The sequence below is a fragment of the Amia ocellicauda genome, chromosome 13 (genome assembly GCF_036373705.1).
Source record: "Amia ocellicauda isolate fAmiCal2 chromosome 13, fAmiCal2.hap1, whole genome shotgun sequence".
NCBI lineage: Eukaryota > Metazoa > Chordata > Actinopteri > Amiiformes > Amiidae > Amia > Amia ocellicauda.
In genome coordinates this window covers 27,900,975-27,919,385 of record NC_089862.1, presented here as the reverse complement: position 1 = coordinate 27,919,385, position 18,411 = coordinate 27,900,975, and the positions used below count along the sequence as shown (strand labels likewise).

Sequence of the window (18,411 nt, the reverse complement as noted above, 5' to 3'; positions counted from 1 at the left end):
GAGACATTTTAAAGCTCTTTTTTATAAGTGTGAAGTGCCATGAATTGTTTGGAATTTTATGATTTTAGCTGATTTATAATTAATGTGTGCAATGCTCTTTTTCCGGCTTTCTTGTGTAAATTACATTTTACTAGTCTTGGGTTTGAAACATAACCTTTATAAATTACAAATCAAAAGAGCTTAGTTATCTTAGAAGCTGCTGAGGGCATTACTTGAAGATTGCAGCAAAACATTTTTTACAAAAAATTAAAAATTAACATGACCTGAAAATAACATCTTTAGCTTGCTAACTGGGTCTCTTGGCTCTACAAAGATTATGTATAACAAGAGTTATACTAAACTAATTTAATATCATACTAAGCTACACAATATGAATGCAAGTTTATTCCCAAAATGGTTATTTTACTATTTAAGTATTTGTTTGTATTCCTAAATAGTAAAAAACATCCTGAATTTCAGAATTTCACAAATAAATCAAATTACTGTTACTTTAAGCAGGGATACGCAACCCATGGCCCATGTATTACTTCCATTTCACTCCAAAAAAATGCTAAAAGAATTCAAAATATAAAAGATATTACAGAAAATACATTTACAGAGACACAAGATGGTAATTGATAGAACAAGATAATACAAATTATTTATGAGCCAGGAACTATGGGACCAACATCGAGAAACTACAACTGTCACAGTTGTTAGCGAGTGACTACACTGCAACGTGATTCATGCACTGACAGAAATACCATTAGAAATGTGGTAATGCGTTGAAAAATCTAGTCGAAGAAATGCAGCAGCAAAAATCATGTCAGTGTTTGCATCAACATAAACATGTGAATCAACATTTTCTGCAATGTGGATGATTAAACTAAACTGAGATGCCATCTAATTGACAAGAAAATGGAGGCAGAGCTGGGATCAGCCGTTACTTCACTTGTTTCTGATTTTGAAACCATCTCTCAAAGTGTTAATGCCCAGCAGTCTCAATGAAACACAGTAAGTAAATTTTTATTTTGCTTTGTCTTACTGTCCTTGAGTGTGATTACAGTAAAAGTGAATTGTGATGAAACGGTAATTGTAGCCTATGTACTGCAGCTGAAGTTTCCAAGTATTGCAAAAACCCTGAATACAAATATTTTTTAACTATATGTGGCCCGTTTTAAGAAATAGTTAATCAATATTTTGGATATGCGGCCCGTGATAAAAGGTCAGTTGCACTCTTCAAAAATCCTGTTTGATATACAAACCACAGTGCTGGTGGAAAACGTGCCTGTTTCTCATTGTTAAATGATACAATGTTACATCATCCTGAGGAAGCAAACTCAACCTTCTAAATCCCCCCTTCTCTCATTCTGTCTCTCTCTCTCTCAAACACACACTCTCACTCTTTTTCTCTCCCTTCCGATTCACAGTATTGACGTGTGTGTGATTTAAATCTGATTTAAATTAAACAAAATAGATAGGCAAGTAAGCCACACACTTATGGGGCAGAGATACAAGGGATGATGAGGCGGACTTGTGCTTGTTATAGTTAAAGGCTCAGGGTCACAATATAATGAATGCTGAGAGGATTAGCAGCATGGCGTTCTAGAAATTAAAATGTAATATGAATAACATAAGGAGAAAAGACAGATTTTTTTCAAATGTATTCCACAACTGTATTGTACACATTCAATCGGGTGTATCCCGTAAAACATATTAATAGTTTTTACAAATAAAATTAACATTAATTTACCAAGCTATCAGTGAGAACATTCAAAACATCCACCTTCAAGAGATATTACTCTACAGAAAATGATCTGTCTATGCTGAATATACTGGAGCTTTTGCAGATCATACTGTAGGCACACCGGAATATGCTGCCATATCTGTTTTAATATTCTGTCAGTTCTGAAAATGCTGCAAGTCTCTTTGAATAAAATTGTTTCCTTTATTTTTATAGTTCTCTATGTCTGAGATCAGGGGGCTTTCAAGTTCACAAAAATGAAAGATACACATAAAACTCTGATTCTTACTGTGGACTTTCTGTTGGCATGTTTTGTTTTGTATTATTGTATTCTGTATAGCACTGCCTACACAAGGGGTTGACAAGTATCAGTCTTTCCATAGGTTTTTCAGAGGGTTTAGGGATCCTGCTTGCTGCTTAAAATTCCAGGAATCAAATTGATTGTAAGGTCTAGTATTGGACTACCCTGTACCTACTTACCAGGGTAATACCATTCTGGGTCATGGAGAGATTTTCGTTTAAATTACTTATTGACTCGATTCACCTTGATTCACACTAAACTGGCCTCAAACACCACTGTCTTTAGCCAAAGCTATTTGAATAAGACAAGCTTTTGGTCTTCAGAATCAGTAATGAGTATCACAGAGTTAGGGACTCTGAGGCAAGGAATCATAGTCAAAGCAATTCATCTACTGATTTGTCGAGTTTTTGTGTGGATTTTGTGTTTTGTGTGGATATGCCAAGACCCACCCACACCTACCAATCACAAACCATTTAATTTGATGTCAGCTTTACTCTCAATGAAGGATTTTTCTTTAACACATTAAATCATAACTTCTACTATTTCTAAAACATGGTTGTGTGTGTCTAAGTGTTGTTAGACATAATACTTGGTGCAGATTGCACTGGAATTAAAAAGTTACTATTTATCTTGAGAACACACACATTCTGTAGCATACATTACTGTGCGTTAGCCAAATCATACAAACCAGTGTAGGCGAGTAGCATTGATCAAGTGATGTAAATGTTGGAGTGCACTGTGATCAAACTGATTGCTGCCAAATTGGGTATGTTTTACATTTGAAATTTTTCAAAGTTGCTTACATGATAGCATCGATCTGGAAGTGGATCTTACTTATACACTACACCAACACATAAAGATGCATAACAACGTGAGCTTAAAAATGGGGAGACTTACACTTTAAGTACGTAAAAAAAATATTTAAATTGCCTCATGTGTCACCTATAGCTCTACATGGTAGGCATATTGACATTATACTAAATAATTCTAAATATTCTACCATTGAAATGTCCTTGCAGTGTATACTTAATTAGGCATGAATGAAACTGCATTTTAATCACAGAGCCAAGGTACACTCACTGTTTCTTCTACAGACAACCTGCTGAGTAATTAACATATTAAATAAGTTACCATCATTTGCAAGGTACTGCATTTGTCATTGCAAGCTGGATTCAATTAGGGCATATAAATATTAGATCATTTACACAGTGTGCAGCTCCAAATTCCAACAGGTTCATTGAAGCTGTCTCACCATGACTAATGCATATTTGATCCACTAAAGCTTTCTAGCATTTTATTTGATTAGATGACAACAAAACTGAGGAGAATATCACAAACCAGAAACCAGGGACTAAAAATTGAGATATGAAGGCCCCCCCATTTATTTTTGTATGTTAATAAATATCATATGCCAGAAGTCAATTTTGAATTATAATATTTTGCAAGAATGGATTAGGAAATATGCCCACTTGACAACACATTTATTATTCAGCAGAGGGGACTCACAAACCATAATATGTATATGGAAAACATGTTTAAAAAAAAAAAAAAGAATGCTTTTTTGTGGCGGAAGTGGGTAGAAAAAACAAATCACTAGGCTATAAAAACATATTGTTATTGCTTTCCTTGTTTCATTCTGATTTGAATGTTAGCAGATATAAACATTCACATAAAATGTTGATATAAAGCCCAAGGTAAATTACAATCTAAAACATCTCTAAACACATTTTATTTTTCCTTAAAGCAGGTTCATACTGAGATATTGTCTTGGGAACAACGATAGCTGACAGATGCAACCCTGGTTATCTGAAAAAGAGAATACTGCTATTCAAAGGCTGCAAGGTCACGCAAGAGTCTCTTGTCTTCCGGCAAAAAGGAAGGGCATATCCAGGGCATATGCCCCTCCTATATAGTATTCTTGACTTGAAAGGTAACTGTATGCCATCATAACGATTATTTCATAATGATCCAAAACTTGGAAGTGTTATGGAGTGTAGGCCTATAAGACAGAATTTCATTACTATGATGCATTGACTAAAAAAAAACAAATAACAACCATCTCCAGTATTTTAGTGCTTTTCTTGGTACACAGTGCACCCTGACATACATCGAAACTCTTGGGTCTGTGATGGAAATTAGCACTTGTCTTGTGGCTTGTCATGAACTGAACAATAACCATAGTGCAATAACCAGTGCTTTGGTGATTTCCCTCTGGCTTATATTGGCCAATTACAGTTCAAATCCTGTGTGGTATGGTCAGCTTCAGACTAAGGCTTGCTCTTGTTTACCATATCTTATACTGTGTTTATCAATCAGTTCTTTAACATTATACTGGAATTGTTTCTCAGGTGTCTATTTAGGAGTAAATAAGATATCAAATTAAATGCTAGCTTATTTAAACAGCAAGGCACAGCAACTAAGAGTCTATGGAATTATCTCAGGGTATGACAGCTCTTATCTGTATTGCTCATCTGACAGCTGTATTTTCATTATGTCTCCAAGTCACTTTGTTTTTCTATTTTTTTTATAGTATAGACAGAGGAAGGCATATTGATAGTGAACTAGGCAAATGATTCCACAGGGTGTGCACTATGGGCACAATTGAGAACATTAAAACCACACATGTCTGCAGATGACACCTCTTGACTACATGGTATGATGAAATGACATGATGGTGTGAAGAAAATTGGTTCAAGCTCTTATTCATTCATCCTCTTTGCTCTTTCTCTCTTACTTCTGACATTCATTTTGCTAGGCAGTAGAATTTCAAATTATTCCACAGATCAGTGCTAATAAATTGTTTGTGGCTGGTTAGACCACAAGAGAGAAAGGGCTTAGCCTTACTATACAGAATGCACACTGCATTAATTATCGCTGGGCCTTGCTCCTCTGCAGTTTTTCTGATTCACTCTTGTCAATCTCGCTGAATAATAAATAAATACCTTTACTTATGCAACAATGCCAGTACAGAGCTGGGCTCTGCTATACTAAAAGAATACTAGAAGATGTTGTATTAGAATTTATAATGCACTTTTAAGAAAATAACTGATGAAAGGATACTTACTTATCTACACATTTGATAATGAGCAAGAAAACAAATCTTACAAATTAGCTTAACTGACTATGTCATATTTAGATACATTACCTTAGTTATATATTACAATATTAGCATAGGGATTTAAAACTACATTTTCTACAAGTCATTGTACAATGTTAAAACAATGGTACCCAAGCTAGCGATTTGTCATTTCTCTTTCTAGTAAAACAATGGAACTTAGCTGCAGCTCATTGGGAGTCAGACAAAACACACGTCATATTGCACTGAAGCCAGGAAGTTTGGAAGACATTTTTAATTGGTGTCAAGCTAGACTTTGATGTATTAGAATATACATTTCCCTTTGGATTTTGTATTAATCTTAAAATCATTTAGATCAATCCTACAGAATCCTTTATCATTTAGATAAATCCTACAGTGAACTGTTTATTTTAATTTTGTGCTCAAGAGGGAGTGTTAATGTTATTCAACAAAAGTACTGCAAACAAAAGTACAAGAGAGTCTTAGTACCAAAGTTTAACTTTGTAATTCACATTCTGTAACATTTTAAAGTTGTTATTTACATTTGTTCTTATTGTCAACAATATGAATCATTTTGATCTGCCCTTTAACTTCATAAAATCACGCCTCATGAATTTAAGACCAAACACCTTCATGAATAATCAATGTTCATCTCATACTTATCCCCATATGGGTATTAATACATAATACAATGACTCAGAAGCCAAAAAAATGTATTTTATTCAATAAGAAATTAAATGTCCTGTTTTCAACACCAAAACGGTAGGGAACATTTTAATGCTTTACAATTCACATACTTGGTCCAGATTCCTGATTGCTACATTATGTAAGTACCACACTATTATGATACTTACTTATACACATTAAATTACGAGATCTGTCTTGAAATACCGGGTTCCTGAATATGTGACAATATTTTTGACATACAGCTGAGATAAACATGAAATGCATACCGATGTGGGAAGGCTATGAACTTGTCTGATGTATAAATCGAAAGCAACTGAAACAGTACTAATTACTTTGAAAAATGTGTTACATAAACTCATTAATTAAATACTTGTCTACTCTTTGCTGCACATGAAGACCTTCTTCTTCCTAGAGACAGAATCAGCTAAACATATAGATTTACAATGAAGATATGCAAGGATCTCTTGTCTTCAGTATTTAGGAAAATGCATATTCTTATCCATGTTTTTATTAACCTTTTATTTTTTTTATGGGTAGCAGTAGGCTTTGCTTTACTTTACTTACTTGTACATTATGATAAAAGAAAAAAGATTCTAGTTTCACATGCTCCCTCCAAGCACTCTCAGACAAGAAAATGTAAATTATATGCTATAAAAGGATTGACCTGTGCCTCTTGCTGTTCCTAGTATTTCTGACTTGGTGCCTTACACCTTTTTTTCCTCCCCACCTGCATCTGAAAAGGCAGAAAGCAGAATGCACTTACAGAGCCATGTCAGACAGCTGCTCCTTTGTCAGGTTGAGTGGGTGATTGTATGTCGTGATGCCAAAATCTCTGGGATCTTGGCCTGTGCGTAAATTCCCCCGCAGAATGGCATTGTTGGCCACGTTTAGAAATGAAACCATAGCATGCCACCCCACATTGTAAAACCAGACCTGGAGCACAAACACAGAAAATTATCAAATGGTTGTGGAACACTGTTTAACTAGGAGAGAAAAAATACGTACATATATTTAAAGAAAATTGTATGATAATTACAATGGAGCAAATGGTCCTACAAGCTTACATTGTTAACATTAAAATCCCTCCTTGCCGGTAAACTAATCCTATCAGGACAGGACCTGGATCCTGTTTCGACTTGGGCTCTTTATATCTATAATGATGTTCTACTGACAATTACCTCCACATGCTCAAATTATCGAACTGAAATATAAAATAAGACATTATTGATGAGATCTTCAATTATTTTCTTATTCTCCAAAATATGTATGTCCCCCCAGCACAGATGTTTTCTCTGTTTTCAGCAGGTTCCAGTAGAATTGATGAATAACTTCATCTAAAACAGATGCTCATCAGATTCCACTGCTACCTTGCTTCTCATGTGGATCAGAAAACCCCACTGAAATTCTAATTGAACAATGGGATAGCAGGCTGTTATTAACTGCCTCAAAACAGAAGAACAATTATTAGCTTATAGTTTTCCCACTGCTTATTTAATCAGTCCCAGACCTAGAGCTTGGTAGGGTCTTCTCTATCCTATTCAACATAACAAACTGCTTGCTTAACTGGAAAGCCTAAACTGTGTTCACAAGTGTACTGGTATATTCAGTTTTCATGAGACACACACATTGCCCACTGTTACCTAAAGTGCTTCGTTAAACTCTCAAAAGTCTACTACACTAACTGGAGCAAAAGAGTTCAGAATGTGCTAATAATATAACATAAGATATGGAAGAGTGAGTATAAAAAAGACTGGCAGAGCCAACAGGCCAGCTACAATAAATAACTAGAACGGTATTGAAAAACTCAGTCCTCAGCTCGGTTTTTGTTAAAAGCATTCGACTGAAACTAAGCTCCAACACAGCAACATAATTGGTTAGGTACCTTAACATTATCCTTTGTTCCAAGTTCTTTCATGAACATTTCTGCATTCCCCAGCATCTGATCAGTTAGGTTTCCCTACAAAAAAAAAAACAGAAAAAAAAGAAAAGGAGAGCAAGAAAAAGCATTTTTAATTGGTCACACATGGGAAAACACATCTCCCTTTGAAATGTAAAGCATAACGAAAAATGAGAAACTATAATCTTTTTGCATTCATTTCAACCAGACAGCATATCTTTAACAGTTTTTACAAGTGTACCCCACGCTATCTTGACCACACAGGGCTTCAACTGTCTTTTTCTAATCATACTTCTGAAACCTCGCCAACTTGTGCTGTCCCTCCCGATCTATACAGCATAGCTATGAGGACCAGACAAGTGGCTTATCGGGATAGGGTTGCTCAACGCCATTTTAGGAATCAGGAGTGCAGCCTGGGATTTGGTGATAAGTATTGTTATGTTATGCACAGTGTGGAGGAAAATGGCTGTTAAGAGGAACACAGAGTCCAATTGCTGTGTTTAGGATGTTTATCAGTTGCAGATTTTTTTTGACCCATGCCAACTGTCACTCCACCTCTGTTTATTGCTGGTGAATGAAATAATACAAAGGAGATGAATGTCCTGTCCTGTGTTTTTTGTTTTTTTACAGCCTGTGATATCAATGGAAGTTGAAAAACTAATGAGCCCTGGAGAACTGAGCTGAAACATACAGATTTACACCTGGTGCCAATATAGACCGCTGTGGCACAATGAGGCAAATCGACTCCATTTCATTGGCCCTTTCTAAGACCTGGCTGAATGGATGGCACTATAGTGTCTCTTTCAGGACACCAGCTGCGACAGGAATCTTGGTGCAGCTTGTGCTGCCCTTTCAGAGCTACAATAAATACCTTTACATCACCCAAACAAGTAAAATGGCTAATTTGAAAGTTATCAATTATAATTAAATATAAAATAGCTCCCCACCCCTTGGTCAGACTGATAATACATTTCACTGGAGTCAGAAAATGAAAAGGAACACATTTTTCTGAAAGTGTTTTCTTTTTTCTATGCTTAGCAAGCCAAGAAATAAGCTAACACCATGGAAGGTAATGGTGTTTTTTACAAGCTGAGTTTAATTTTAGGTGAAAGATGTTAACTAATTCTGCTGATGCAAATCAGAAAGTTGCTGAATTGGGTGACTTTATTCTAAATACTACAGAATCAACGGGTCTCTTGCACTGCTCGCTCCTTTGCTAGTTTCTTCAGGCATCACATTGATTAATTAAGTAACATTCTTGAAAAAAGGCTCATAGCAAGACAAGTCTTCAGATGAACTGTATCTAGTAGTAATGCTTCAATCTGCTACAAAATCTGCTTTAGATTTACAGATTTACACTGAAAAATGCAAAGACTCGTACTCAGAATATAGTGTTATAGATCTGATGTAAAAAATATTATTATTCAAATAATAAGTGCAAAATAGCTCAAAGCTAATTTGTTATGCTCATATTGAGAGTACAGCTGAATTTATTTCAAATATGTCATTATGTCATTAAAACAAAAATGGTATACTGGGTATTTTACAACAATAACAGAATATTAGCTTGTCAAATTCACGTTTCTTTTTCTCCATCCAGCCTCCTTTGGATTCACCGTCTATTCCTAGGTTAACAGATTTTAGATATACGGTAATAAAATGTGAATATTTGTTGGGAAATACATGCGCATATACTTCTAATCCTTATAAACTACCAGCAGAATGCATTAATAATACTAAGAAAGAAAAAATAGGACTAGCAAGTGTATAAGTCATCTTCACTTCAGTATTCAAGAACAGGGTTAGGTAATTAGCTTTGATCCAACGTTGTGCCATCAGGCTTTTCTTTTCATACACTGAGAATTGTTTTTTTTTATTGGGCTGTTTGTTTTGTTTTTTCACTGAGAAGGGGATAAAAAGGAGGCTGGTGTAGCTTGGCAGTTAAGTTAGTTATCTGGCAGGCAGTTCACTTAAGGATTAGCTATAGAATTGGATGTGCATGCTGTTAGGAGAAAGGGCAGAATATACAGCAAGCATTTACAGCAGCTAATCCAATCCCTAATGCATTTTCACTCCTCAAGGACAATGGTAGTCTGTCAAATGGCCCGTGGAAGGAACAGTGTTAGGGATCCGAACGCATGCGATTCAATGCGCAATACAATAAAACATGATCGTGAACTGACGAAAAAAAAAAGACATGGATAAGGAAGATATTTTATTTTAAGACGAAAAGAAAAAAAAAGATTCCAGTTGCACCGCAGTTTGATCCCTTTCAGGTTTTACAAATGACAACTTGTATTGATGTAAGCAATGCAGTGATATATTCAGTAGTAACTCCACACAGCTTATTGAAAAATAGACTGATATAAAATCAAATAATGTTTACATAACAGTTGTGGTCAAGCAGCTGAAAAGCATGTTGGTCATGTTGGGAAAAAAAAAAAAAAACAGCACGCCACGACTGCTTCTCTGTAGGGTGAGAGGGTATGACTATTGGAGGGAAAAATAAGAATAAACAGAGCAGACCCAGATGTGAACCACTGTTAAATTCCTTCATATAAATTGTCAGAACTGTGCTGTTTTAGTAACAAAGATAACAACCACATATAAGGATTTTTCTTATGCAGATATACAGTATGATTTTAAATTAAACAGTAAAACAGCAAACAAGCCATAAAAACATAAACCAAACTTAAAAACTAGTAAACATGTCTGTTCTTGCCCTTATTTAAATACTGCATACATGTACAAAAGTAATAAAGAAACACACATAATGGAGGCTTTCACAGGGTTTCACACATTATTAACCAGAGCACAATCACAACCGAAAAGGAAGCATAAGAAAGGATCATGATAATGACTTCGCTGGGCAGTGCAATCTCATACCAGTTAAACAAAGAAAAAGTAAATTAAAAGTGCAAACCTTTCCTATAGAGCTCCATTTATAATTGCTGGGATTGAACTAGGTTATGTTGGATATGCACCATGCAGCAGTTTTAATATTATATAGCATACTTGTGTGTCTTAAATGAGCTTACCCTTCAAATTAATATAACATCAGGGCTGACCTGTATATCTTTTTCTTAGATTTGTTGAGCATTTGCTTCTCTATTAATATTGCAGAAACTGATCATAATGCCTTTGAGTTTACCTTTAAGGAAATATTATATAACAAAACAATAACAAAAAGCCTACCCTTGACATAAGGAAAAAAACATAATGTTGAACTAATTATTTTTAGCGTGACATTTTTCACTTTTATATGACTAGCTGATGGTAGAGGCTCAGCATTGAGCATGTTCACTGATACTACAAAGCAAGAAGTATGATAGATGGTAGAAGATTGAAGACTAAAGACTTAAGGTTTTTGTTGTTTGCCTGTAACTGCAAGCATTCCAAATAAAGTGGTGACATGAAGGAATAATAACCTGCAATTACAGACAACACTTGGTAAAAAAGAGACACTGCGTGACACAATGGTACAAATGGAGAAACAGAACACAAAAGTAGATACTATTGAAACCTACATCTGTAAATCCCACACTTCAGATTGACAATACAAATATGGAGATTCTACCAAACCCAACTGTAGCTCTGAGGAAAGCAATAGCAGAATGACTTAGGCCTAGACCACATCAAAACCTTGACCAAGCTGCAAATCGCAAATTACAGACTTGTATCCTATTGCGTTTTCACTCCATAACAAAACTTTCACATTTTGATTAATTAAAAATAAAGTAAACCAATGTTATAAATTCTAAACTCTAATTATCAAACTAAATAATGTTATATGTTAAGGAGGCTGAATGTCACAAAAACCTGACAAGGAAATATGTATTGGCCTTGTACTTGAGTTTTAGATTCTCAAGCATGTTTTTCCTGTAGGATTCGCCTGTACTTTGCTCCATCCATTTTCCCCTCAATCCTGACAAGCTTCACAGTCCCTGCTGATGAGAAGCATCCCTATAACATGATGCTGTCACCACCACGCTTGACAACTGGGATGGAGTTGACTTGCCACTCACAAACAGAGGCCAGCTGTGTGTAGGGACTGGGATATTGTTGATGTATGAACACTGCCTCCCATCTTAGACACGGAACGATATTTCAAAGTCAGTGTTGTAACCTTTCAAAAAAGTATTTTGTAACTGAACTGATTTAGGGTTGCTGTAGAAAAGAGTTCTGCAATTGAGAATCTTCAAATTTCCGTGAATATCTAGCTTATTTACATAATATCAACATTTGTTTCTTTATCATTAGCAAACTCAGACGGCAACAAAAAGTGGAAATGTTGCAGGTGGGTGAATACTTTTAAAAGGCACAATAAATGAAACCACATTAGGGTACAGGTTTGCACTTTGTGGTTCGCGGGAAGGTTAATGCTTTGATTTGGTCTAGCCCTCAGATCTGCTTCGGTTTTTGTTTTTTTCACACGTCCCTCAGCTCTGTAAACTTAGGCACCGACTCCCGACAATGTGTGTTTAGTCAACACACTGAAAAGAAAAGTCACTGCATCTTACAGTGCCTGATGATTTCACCTTAGAATTTCAATTTCATACCTCAGAAGAATTGAAGATGTTTTTCAACTCCCCGAGAAGAGCTGCAATCTCAGTCTCATTCATTCTGACTTGTGAGTTGACTCCTCCGACCGAAATCCCTCCATATCTTTAGGGAACAACACATTCAAGCTCCATGTTAATAACCTTCAAAAAGAACAGTACAGGTCTTGCAGCAGTAGAATACTAACGGATATATAGACTGGTAACCAAGGTTTCAACATTAATCTTCAGTTTTTCATTCCTCTGAATGGCTGCCAAACTATGTGTAAATCTGGGAACAGGGGTATCTCCTGCCCATGGCAATTAAGTACATAAGAAAAAAGTTTTAGGCACTATTTAAAAAATGATTACTGGCAAATACGATTACTTGCAAATTCAGTATTAGCCCACCACATTAAGTTTGCTATTTCACATAAAAACAACTACAAGCATGACAACATATCAGAAGTTAAAAAAATAAGATTAAATAAGAACTGAAGAAAGAATTAGAGAGAGAAAAAAAATAAAAAGACTAATTAATATCATGTTGTTTAGTTTCTAGTAATCTTGTAAAATTATAATCATTTTGAAGGGCCTGATTGATTGTAGTACTGTAGTGTGAATACCTCATTTTGCCAGATTTCTGATATGTCTTCAAAAGGAAGTCTGTCACATTTCTTCCAGTCAAATTCTGCAGGGTATCCGTGGTATTCTGAATCCTCTAGAAAAAAGAAAAAAAAAAAAAAAAAAAGAGAGACAAATCTTCCTTTAAAAACAGAGAAAGCTTAAGACGTAGCATGTTCTTGCAAACCCCTGACAAGCATGCCATAAATATTTAACACAAAAATAGAAACAAGAAAGCTGTTTGACTGCAAATGTCTCTTTTCTATTATTAAAAACAACACCGTTAACAAAAAACCTACTGGCTATAACGAAGAAGAATTAGAAATACAAATCATAGACCTGAAGGAGAGAAACAATGAATTTAGATTTTCAAATTAAAATGTCAAATTCAAGTAAGAACACTTTGTAAAGTTTTAGTCATGATCAATGGACATCTTTGGTTATCTGTTTGGTTATCAATTGGCTGTTTCTGTCCATGCAGGTCCTATCCAATGATCCTCATGCTGAGGAGATATCAAAACAGTGATTTCACCAGTATAGCACACAGCAAAGTAATCTATAACACTGTGAAAGTACATAAACCTCTCGGGAGTAGTATTTCTTGCCTGCTGGTTTAATAGCAAAGGAGGACTTTATGCTTTCAATTCCTTGACACATACCAGCAGAACACAGTCTGCTTCATTTTGAATAAAGTAAAATGGAAAACATATTCATCTTAGGCCCCTGTTAAAAATAGCGAGCTGCTTTGCACACATCCAAGCCATACATACTATTAAAAATGTGCAAATAACTTATATGGAATTAGAGACACCATTCTGATTTGAGGATAATTGTCAATTAGAGCAGATGCCTTTAGAATCTCATTTCAAACCTGAGACAGGCTGTGGTGTCTGCAACCTTTAATTAAACATGCACTGCATAAAAAAGACACATTCAAACACATAATTAGAAGATGCAACGCAGTTGTGGGCATCCACTTTAAATGTGATGGTGAAGTCTAGTTTAGTTTAGAAGATGCATTATGATGATAATTAGAATTATTTTCAGCAAGCTTAATGAAAACTATTTATTAGGTCCAAAGCTTCTCAGATCCAAGCTTTCTTTTCATCATCTGGTTTGCCTCTAGGATTATTGCAATAGCTGTATGTAAATACCACAAGCTGAGTGAATTGTTTAGAAGGAGCTTCGTACTGATTAACTGTGTTTGAACATTTTCTATTTGTCACCCTATAATGATATGGATATATGCAAACCAATACTGTGATAATTAATTCCCTATTCAGAAAAGAGAATCCATAAGTTCTTTTGTGTTAAACCACATTTCCCAAATACATATTTATAACATATAATGGTGTTTGCTCAGCCATGACTGGACTGAGTATTATTCCTTTTTGAATGGCCTCCTTGGTAGTCAGCATTATTATTCTCATCAGGAAATTTTAAATTTAAATATGACACTTGAGGAACAGATATGATAGCAGTGTAAAAATCACTGCAAAAGCAATCGTTTCAGACTGAAATTGTTGCAGCTTTTCCTTGCGCTTATGAAATGCTGAGGGAATAAGATTTAAAGAGCAAGCGGTATTGTATGTGTAAATGTTTTTACAATGAATGAGTTAAAAGCAGACAATTTAATTACACATTTTTAGTGGATGTTTTTCTCTGGCAACATTACAACAGAACTAATGCATGATGAGTTTTTGTTCAACACTAAGTGCCATTATTTGGTTAATTGCACTGGCTGCATTCCTTTCCCTGTCAATTTATGCTAAGAAGGGAAAATTGAAAGAATGCGTTTGCTTAAAGCCACAATATATTTGCATATGCAAGCCCATGAATGTAATTGTGCAAATATCTAACAAGTGGCATTTACCCTGGAGGACTATGGACAGCAACTTTGTACTCCTTTCTCTTATTTCAATACCATATGCTTTAAATCCCAGCAATCAAATGGCTACGTGTGGATATACACATGTGGAGATGTGGATATTCATTCTGCAGTTGCCATGCTTGTTATATTAAGGTTCCGGCACCCAAATCAGCCCAGCATTGCAGAGCGGGAATCAATGGTTGGTTTGATACAAAGAAGTCCTTCATCAGCTCATACAAAAATACAAAAAATAAAAAACAGAAAAAGAAACAGCAGGCTTTGCCAAAACAAAAGGTACCTCTGGAAGGCAGGAGGCTTATTTTTCCGTATTAGACATATGGCTACATGACTCCAAATGTATTTTTTGCTTGATTCAGATGGCAGAACTGTGCTGTGAAGACAGATATCAGAAGAGCTTGAAGAGTGTCTGCCCCCATCAGAGAAATATCAGAGAGGCGTTATTCAAGTTTGGGATTAGGGGGCAACTTCAGGTGTTGAAGGACCTATAAAAGTACCGTAAAACCCAGACCTGCATTTCATAGAGGCAGGCGTATTCTTCTCACAGAACAAAGTGTTGTACCTGAACATAAAAAATATGGATATCTAAGAGAGAATGGAAAAGTCAGTATAATTATTTTATAGGAGAACAGAATAACAGCTATACAAAGAGTTACTAGAAATCCCTTTAGTCCATGTAAGGTATTGTACTAGTGCTATTGGCTGCCAGGAGAACTTAGAGCTTTGTTTGGCACAGCACACTGATAATTAATGTCGATTCCTGATTTCTGCACCGGGCGGGGAGCTCTGACTGCCAGCTAGAGTTAAAGCCATAATACTGGGATTCCTTATTGAGTGGAATGCATAAGGTAAATTGAAAATTATAATCAAAGCATGTCCCAGATGTTCGTTACATTTCTGTCTATTGATGTTTTGTTGGAATCAATTTTATTATTGGAAACAAACATAACTCCACAGATATTTCTGTTTTAACAGTGTAAAAACATGTTGTTTATAATTGTATATATTTATTCCATATAGCATTTGATTTACATATGATCAACTGATATTTTTGCAATGTTATCCAGTAACTTTTTTGTGCACTGAGATAATGTAGTACATTTATCTGTATGATTCAAAATATACATTGAGCATATTATCCAATGACTATGAGCTCAATATCATCAATTAGAAACATGGTAGATTCTGTTTATTAAACATGTGGTCTATGCCAGTGCTTTTGCTGAGATGTTTTATTTTATTATTATTATTTTATTGTAATCATTTATCTCAGGAAAGAGTTGAGCAAAGTAGAATTCCCTTCATCCTCCCCAGCCCCATTGGTCATAACATGGAGAATTCTTTTGATGACTTGTCTGAATTAAACTGGTAACCTTCAGGAGGTGGGTGCTGGACAGTAATGAGCAGGAGGTGGTCTATAAACACAGTCAATGTGCTGAGTAACTGAGTTAATAACAAATGCAGGGCTTTTCAGATAGAATCAGAACACATTGTATTTTGCTGGCAAAGCACTGTGAATTATGCCTCCAGAAACCAATCTGGCATTTGATTTTCCCTTCTTGATGGTGTCAACAATTTCTCCTACTTATGAAGATAAGAACTATAGAGTTCAGCTGCATTTTATGCTCTGAGCTGGATGACGCATCGAGTTTCCATGGCTGGCAGCTACCAGCTTCTCACAGCAGCAGCGCTCTAAGGGAATTGAGATTGTGCCCCCCCGGCATGTCACTTTTTTAACCAAGTGTCATTCTGCATCTTGCTCCAGGCAATGTGCTCTGAAGGACTTGTATTAAACTCACTACTAAGTGCAGCCCTTTCATTCTGTGTTTGTAGTTTGACTTTTATTCTCATATGAGGTTACCTGCAAGGATTTGATGGTCCTTTTTAATCCCCTTCAGGAAATATTCCCAGCACTTTATTACACTCTACCTTTTCCACTGATGAAGTGCTTATTATAAGTCATTTTGATTAAACATGTACAAATATGTTTCTAATAGGCCAATTTAATGTATTTATATTTAAATTAACATTCACAACTAACTTCCCATTCTTCTTTAAGTTCTACTTAACATTATTACAAATATTTCACATTCCATATTTAATTGGATATAAAATTATGCTGCAAAAAGATCTGATGGGAATTTATACTTACATTCCAATTGTCCTGTGTTATTCACTGTTCCACAACAATGGAAAACACAGGTCCAAAATACATTAAATAATATGAGACACATGTCAGAAGTGTAATCAGCATTCAGCAGTGTATTGAGATCATTGCCTGTTTTAAATACATGCCACATATAAATAGGATTTGATCATTTATGTAGTGCACATGTCTTTTTGTTTTCTTCACAAACACTTAAGATTTAGACAAAATCCTTTGGTCTTGCTGAAGCTTGTTTTCTACTTTTCTATGTGTAAGCTTCCACAAGGTTCCATATTTTATACAGTGCGTGAGCCTAAAATGTCTGACAGCAGTTAGAACTTCCATGCCATGTCAGCTGTCAGTTTAAGAAACATGTTCTTATGTTCACAGCTGAAAAAATATTGCTAATGAAATACGTTTTGAAAAATATATATATATATTGATTTTCTTATACTAATATTTGTTTAGTTTGCATGTAAGAACATGCCAAGTGTTGTTTCCTTTTATCATTAGTAGCATTATTATTACAACTACTAATGCTACAACTAATACTACTACAAATTATTTGATTATAGTGTAGTACAGTAGGCTACAACACAACGTTCAGTAAATTATAATACAGTCTACAGTATATTACAGTACAATGCAATGTAGTGTATCACAGTACAGTACAGCGCATTGTAGTACAATATACTATAAGTAATATAAGTTTTACAGTACAGTACAGTGTGACACAGCACAGTGTATTACAGAGTACAGCATATTGGGGTGACAGCCATCCTTGTATAAAGTAATGCTTACGGAGAGATGACTCAGATGGGACAGGGGGCTTAACTATGTAGTTCCGTAAGGCTTCAAAGTGACAGGGGTTCACTTTTTAAAAAACAGTTTGAAAGACTTTAACAAGTTTAATGCTCAATGGGGAGGTTTGCATTGAGACCAAGGCTGGGATTAAATCAACACTTTGAAACACGCAAAGCTGTACTCAGTGGCCCCTTTATTTATCGTCAGGTGTTGATTCCTTCTGTTTATAGCCTAAATATAACTGCTGTCAAGTTCAGGTCTGTAGTTGGCTAGTAGTGGGTGGGTTAAAGTTTTGATGTAACCCAGACCCAAGTAACTTCTGAATGAGCAGGAGAAATGGAGATTTGTTTTAGTTTTGATGGTTTGTAAGCAGCGTATTACAATCTGTTTCTATTGACAATGTAAGTATAGGTTTATGTGCTTGTTAACCTCATATCATCCACAATAAATGGTTTATTATAACCAATTAGTAATTCAAATAATACCATAATAATTATAATATACTGATAAAACACTACTGCTACTAATAATACTGATAAGTATTCATAGCAGATCCATAATAATATCTTACCAACAAGTTATTTTAGTTTTTCAACAAATGTCAAACGTTTGCACACGCAGTTATAGCTTTTTATCATCTGTGTATGTTATCTATCAATAGTACCCACATAATAATTTGATTACCCCACCCTCACATGCACACAGAAGAAGAGAAAAATATGAGAAA

At 35.3% G+C, this 18,411-nt stretch overlaps 1 protein-coding gene across 1 annotated transcript in view; it reads right to left on the bottom strand.

Moving 5' to 3' along the window:
* LOC136766688 (phospholipid-transporting ATPase ABCA1) overlaps window positions 1-18,411 on the bottom strand; it is a 287,811-nt gene that overhangs the window by 54,703 nt on the left and 214,697 nt on the right. The window contains exons 33-36 of the mRNA XM_066720398.1: window positions 12,849-12,943; window positions 12,244-12,349; window positions 7,670-7,744; window positions 6,551-6,720 (exon numbers count right to left, since the gene is read on the bottom strand). Of these exons, the coding sequence (XP_066576495.1) occupies window positions 6,551-6,720; window positions 7,670-7,744; window positions 12,244-12,349; window positions 12,849-12,943 (446 nt within the window). The remainder of the gene's footprint in view (window positions 1-6,550; window positions 6,721-7,669; window positions 7,745-12,243; window positions 12,350-12,848; window positions 12,944-18,411) is intronic.